This window comes from Lipotes vexillifer, unplaced genomic scaffold (assembly GCF_000442215.2).
Source record: "Lipotes vexillifer unplaced genomic scaffold, Lipotes_vexillifer_v1.1 scaffold518, whole genome shotgun sequence".
In the NCBI taxonomy this organism is placed as follows: Eukaryota; Metazoa; Chordata; class Mammalia; order Artiodactyla; family Lipotidae; genus Lipotes; species Lipotes vexillifer.
This window is the reverse complement of record NW_006780945.1, coordinates 1,977,225-1,983,488: the sequence shown is the minus strand read 5'-3', so window position 1 is coordinate 1,983,488 and position 6,264 is coordinate 1,977,225. Positions and strand designations below refer to the sequence as shown.

At 52.1% G+C, this 6,264-nt stretch overlaps 1 protein-coding gene across 2 annotated transcripts in view; it reads left to right on the top strand.

Moving 5' to 3' along the window:
- The window catches only part of GPRC5C (G protein-coupled receptor class C group 5 member C), an 18,626-nt gene that overhangs the window by 6,735 nt on the left and 5,627 nt on the right, over positions 1 to 6,264 (top strand). For both annotated transcript variants that reach the window (XM_007454384.1, XM_007454385.1), the window contains one exon: positions 5,106 to 6,191. In XM_007454384.1, the coding sequence (XP_007454446.1) occupies positions 5,138 to 6,191 (1,054 nt within the window). In that variant the 5' untranslated portion in view covers positions 5,106 to 5,137. The remainder of the gene's footprint in view (positions 1 to 5,105; positions 6,192 to 6,264) is intronic.

Genomic DNA, 6,264 nt, shown 5'->3' with positions numbered 1-6,264 from the left:
TTGCGGTACGTGGGCCCCTCACTGCTGTGGCCTCTCCCATTGCGGAGCACAGGCTCAGCGGCCATGGCTCACGGGCCCAGCCGCTCCGCGGCATGTGGGATCTTCCCGGACCGGGGCACGAACCCGTAGTCTCCTGCCTCAGCAGGCGGACTCTCAACCACTGCGCCACCAGGGAAGCCCTCGACCCCTCTTCTTATTGGTTGGTTTAAACACCAGAGCCCCCTGAACAGCGGAGTAAGACGGCAGGACCTAACCAGGGGCGGAGATGGATGGGAGAAGGGGAGGATGTGGGAAGGCTGCCAGTGGGTCCATCCGTCTCTCTTCATGGGCTGCTGAGTGGCGGCAGACCCGGCAGGAAGGAGGCTCCTCTGTGGCTCTGCTTAGGCGCCTCGGAGAGGGGCCTCTACGTGGTCATGGCGCCCTTGAAGGTACCTGGCTGTGGGTCTATATCTTACTCTGTCCCTTTGAGCCCAGAAGACAGACCAAGGCCGCAGTGTGAAGCTCACGTTGCCCTTTTCAGGATGATTCTCAGGCTTTCGTGTAGATGGTCGGGGGAGTGAGGAAAGGTGAGAAGGCCTGGCTGCCTCATCCTTGCTGGGTGAAGCCCAGTCAGGGCTGGCTGGGCCTCTGAGCCACCATTCTGCTGAGGTCTCTCCGCCTCCCCTGGGAGAGGGACCTGGCTGCCTCATCCTTGCTGGGTGAAGCCCAGTCAGGGCTGGCTGGGCCTCTGAGCCACCATTCTGCTGAGGTCTCTCCGCCTCCCCTGGGAGGGGGAAAGAGGGAGGAAGGGGATTCTGGAACTGGATTGGGCTGACTCAGACCTGAGCTGGGGGCTGAGTGGCTGAGCCTAGGGAAAGGCCGATTTCAGAGGTGATTAAAAATACTTGTATAACTGATTCCAGGGAGGTGAAGCAAAAGGGCCCCTTTGTCCAGAAAATAATCTGCAGCTCGGCTGGGCTGCAGCCATGGTGTGGGGGGAACTCATGGGACCGAAGGAGGTCCCCCTCCTTGGTCCTACTGAGAACCTTTTTTTAAAAAAAAATATTTATTTGGCTGTGCCAGGTCTTAGTTGTGGCATGTGGGATCTAGTTCCCTGACCAGGGATAGAACCTGGGCCCCCTGCATTGGGAGCTCGGAGTCTTAACCGCTGGACCACCAGGGAAGTCTCCCCTACTGAGAACTTTAAAGCAGGAGACGTGACTCTAAAATGAAGAGGCCGGACTGGGATGGGGAGAAATGGGCACCAAATCCGTTCAGTGAATGCTTTTCAAATGCCTACTATGTTCAGTGCAAGACTAGATGTTGCAGGGGATGCTAAGAAAAACAAGTCTTGTTCACTCCCCTCAGAACTTACAGCCAGGTAGGGGAGATGCCTACGCACACGATTCTAACGATCAAGGCTCAGAAGACAGCCTGGAAGTGCAGAGGCTCTAGGGACCCGCAGGAGGGAGAGTCTCAAGGCAGAGCTGGTCTGTTTCATCCAAGCCCTTTCCCCCTTGGCCGCCATCTTCAAACACACCATCCCTTGGCTGGCTGAATCTGCATTCCTGGATGTTGAAGGACACTGGGCTGAGCTTTCTTTAAGTCTCCTGCTGGCCTCCAAGGGTCGCTGTCCCAGGCAGTGGACAAGAACCAGGCCCAATGGGTCCAATTTCCCCACTTGAGTTGGTGTCTGCCTGTCTCTCCACTCCCCCACTTTGAAGTTCCCATGTTGGTGGGACCGACAGGCTTGAAGGGTAAGGTCCAGGGCCAACAGCAAAGTGAGAAGGAAATTGCGGTGAGGGCTGTGAGGCTTCTCTGGCCCTGGCCCAAGTTCTTATGAGGTGTTGGATTCTAGCAAGGTGCAGGCAGGTATGGCTCTAAGAGCAAGATAGACCAAGAAGAGGGGTTGACATAGTGGTCGCAGGCTAAATGGGAGCGGGCTTGGTGCTTTGTAATGACATGGCCGTTATAAGATTTGAACTTGTAGCTTGGACTTAGTATCCTTTCCCCCACATCCAGCCAGGCCTTAGACTTTATCTGGGAAAGGATCTCCATTAGGCCTTACCTTTGGCCTTGGTCTTTAGCCGGGGATGAATGTGTCCTCAACAAATCGATTGCCTATGCTTTTTTTTTGCCAGACTCAAATCTTAAAACACAACGCTGGTTAAGCCCTCATCATGCAAAAAACAGCCTTCAGTGGTTCCCCACTGCCTTTAGAATCAAGCCCTAAACTCCTTCCCTGTAGTGTCTCTAATCTGTAGCCAGTCAGCTGCAATGTCCCTTTACAGACTCAGTTCATGCTTGGTGAATTTGATTAGAAACTGAATAAAATGCTGTTGAGAGGCGTTCTTCCCTCTGTCTTTTCTGACCCCCTCAGCTGGGAAGAGCTTCCTCCTCTATGTTCCTGTAGCACTTTTCTCTCGCCAGAGGTAAATTCTTTTGTGTGACACTTACCTTATTCTTCTTTGTGTAGTTTTCTTGTAGACCCACCCTTTGGACTGTGTTTGTTCATCTTTGTATTTTCCACTGTGCGTCTAGGGGAACTACTGGGCCCGGTCCCCCTAGACGCACAGTAAATATTTGCTGATTTGGAATATTTGTCCGTTCTGAACTGGGACCTGGCGGAGGGAGATGGGATGAGCAGCTCTTGAAGATGTGCAGATTGCCAGAGGCTAAGTCTGAGTGACCATATTCTCAGGGTTCATACCACATGTCCAACTTCACCCCAAGGTCTAGCTGTTTTGCTGGGAGCCAGAAATACTCATGATGGGGTTGAGTGCTTAGGATCCCATAGCACGTTATCCATTAATTATCTCCTGGAGTGGTTCAATATTCCTTATCCATTAGCCCTCTCCAATTCCTCTTTTCTCTTCCCCGCCCTTGTAAATAAAGTACAGTTTGTGCTTTATTGATTTACTATTACACAAAGTCCCCTACAAGAGCTTATTTAAATCGTGATGTAGGGGAAACATGCTTTTGCATTGGAAGTCGAGAGAAACTAGCTGCGTTACAGTACCATTTATTTAGGAAAACAGTAACAAATTCACACAGGAGCGTTAATTTATTAAAAGTTAATGGTAGGGCTCCCCTGGTGGCGCAGTGGTTGAGAGTCCGCCTGCCGATGCAGGGGACACGGGTTCGTGCCCCGGTCCGGGAAGATCCCACGTGCTGCAGAGCGGCTGGGCCCGTGAGCCATGGCCGCTGAGCCTGCACATCCGGAGCCTGTGCTCTGCAGCGGGAGAGGCCACGACAGTGAGAGGCCCGCGTACCGCAAAAAAAAAAAAAAAGTTAATGGTAGGTGTTGTTTGGGGAAAAGCAAGCTTAATTGGCAGACGAGGTTGTAGTTGGGAAGGCTGAGAGACCTAAAATGCTTTCAAGGAGCATATGTAGGATATCTTACAGGACTTTAAAAGTTGATCTTTATTCTGTCAGTTTCACTTAATTTTGAGTTTTATTTCCTCTGACTTAGTAGCAGTGTCCTTCCCTTTCTCAATCATGGAGAGACAGTTCTGTTTGCCTGTTATATATTAACTAACCAGGAATGGTGAAAACATTAAGGGCTTAGCGGTGTGCAAATCTACACTCCGCCTCGTAAAGGGAAGAAAGAGGTGGTGGGGAAGTTGGATGATGCCATTCCCCTCCCAGCCACTAGTGGTCACTATCATCCCAGGAAAGCTTGGTTGCTGTCTTTCTGGAAAGTTCCTGGGTCCAAGAGGTGAGAGAGGAAGAGGCAGGGTTACACCTAGTTACTTGAACATAATAAGGGGTGATTTAAATGTGGAGTCCCTGCATTTCATAGAATTTTGGAATTTGTGACTTGCTTTTTAGAGCATTTAAATTTTCTGTCCTCCAGGTAAATTTAAAGTCTTTGAGTAGAAAAGTCACTGATTCGGTCTTTAATTTCTCTTAACCTGCCACAGTCTTTACCTCCACTTCACACAGGGAAAATCCAGCTGGTATTGAAAGCAGGGGTTTGGTTTTCTTTGGTGCCAGTCTACAGCATTTAGTAAGGCTGCTGTCCGGGACCGGTCCAGTGAGTCGTTGCAGTAGTAAGTTACCTTCCTGGTGTGAATAAAAGACATCTTTCTTGCCTTCTAGCTACAGTGCCTCAACGTCTTCCATTATAGATTAATTTCTTTGGGTTTTGCTTTGCCCTTGCCTCGTTCTTGCTTTTAAGATGTTAATGCCTCATAGGAGGATTTTTTCATTAAGTCATTAACTCCCTAGCTGGGAAATTCATTGATTTTTTTTTTTAATATTTATTTATTTACTTGGTTGCTCTGAGTCTTAGTTGTGGCAGGCGGGCTCCTTAGTTGAGGCACACGAACTCTCAGTTGCGGCATGCATGTGGGATCTAGTTTCCTGATCAGGGATTGAACCCAGGCCCCCTGCATTGGGAGCACGGAGTCTTACCCACTGTGCCACCAGGAAAGTCCCAGAAATTAGTTGATTTTATTCTTGAGACTCTAGCAACTGAGCTTCCAAAGAACTTTGGATTCTGAGGAGAAGCGTTGGCACTAAAAACGGTAAAATGAAGGGGAGAAAAGAACAGTGGTAGGGAGGCATCAGAGGAAAAGTGTTGATACATACAACTTTTCAATCATCCCTTCACTTTCTCTGGTTGCAGTTTGTACCTGTTACAGGTGCTTGTTAAATACTCACTGAATGAATGAACGCGTGGCTGATTTGCCGTAGACTTAGGCATCACAGGGACAGAGTGGAGGGGCATGGTGTCTGGCCATTTGAACTCTGGAAGTCCCAGGACAGAGAGGAACTGAGTGCTGAGTGAACTTGCTCACAAACCTCAGCCCCCAGCCCACCTGCAAGAGCTCAGGGAATATCTGGGCCCAGCTTATGATTTGGGGGAGGGGGAGGGGCCTGAAAATTCAGCACAGTTTCCTCCTTTTCCATGACTGGGAACAGGGATCACACTTGGGTTTCATCTCATTTGCCTCTCTGGTCACTTGGTACAAGGCCCAGGAGTTCTGTGTTAAGAACGATTCTGAAGCCCAGAGGCACAGACAAGATCAGTGTGCCGTGGTTCAGGATGGGGGCAACAGCACCTCGTGTGTCAGAGTCTGCCCTGGAGGACTGATTTTGCCTTTTCTCCCCTCCGTCTCTAGGGACCCAGCTGGGGCCTGCCCTGGGAGCCAGGATGGCCATCCAGAAAGCAGTGCTGATATGCCTGGGACTGCCTCTCTTCCTACTCCCAGGGGCCCAGGCCCAGAACCACGCCCCAGCTGGCTGCAGCCCGGACCTCAACCCCCTCTATTACAACCTGTGTGACCGCTCTGGGGCTTGGGGCATCATCTTGGAGGCAGTGGCGGGGGCGGGCATCGTCACCACTTTTGTCCTCACCATCTTCCTCGTGGCCAGCCTCCCCTTTGTGCAGGACACCAAGAAGCGGAGCCTGCTGGGGACCCAGGTGTTCTTCCTGCTGGGGACCCTGGGCCTCTTCTGCCTCGTCTTTGCCTGTGTGGTGAAGCCTGACTTCTCCACCTGTGCCTCTCGGCGCTTCCTCTTTGGGGTCCTGTTCGCCATCTGCTTCTCCTGCCTAGTGGCCCACGTGTTAGCCCTCAACTTCCTGGTCCGGAAGAACCACGGGCCCCGGGGCTGGGTGGTCTTCATCGTGGCCCTGTTGCTGAGCCTCGTGGAGGTGATCATCAACACGGAGTGGCTGATCATCACGCTGGTGCGGGCAGGTGGCGGCGAGGGTGGCCCTCCGGCCAATGGCAGCGCCAGCTGGGCCACCGCCTCCCCCTGTGCCATCGCCAACGTGGACTTTGTCATGGCGCTGATCTACGTCATGCTGCTGCTGCTCTGCGCCTTTACGGGGGCCTGGCCCGCCCTGTGCGGCCGCTTCAAGCGCTGGCAGAAGCACGGGGTCTTCGTGCTGCTCACCACGGCCACCTCCATCGCCATCTGGGTGGTGTGGATTGTCATGTACACCTACGGCAACCAGCAGCGCAACAGTCCCACGTGGGATGACCCCACGCTGGCCATCACCCTCGCCGCCAATGCCTGGGCCTTCGTGCTCTTCTATGTCATCCCTGAGGTCTCCCAGGTGACCAAGGCCAGCCCAGAGCAGAGCTACCAGGGGGACCTGTATCCCACCCGGGGCGTGGGCTACGAGACCATCCTGAAAGAACAGAAGGGCCAGAGCATGTTTGTGGAAAACAAAGCATTTTCCATGGACGAGCCAGCCTCAGGTGGGTCATGGGACATCCTCCCCAGGTGCCCTTTGATTTTTTTTTTTTTTTTTTTTTTTTTTTTTTTTTAAAA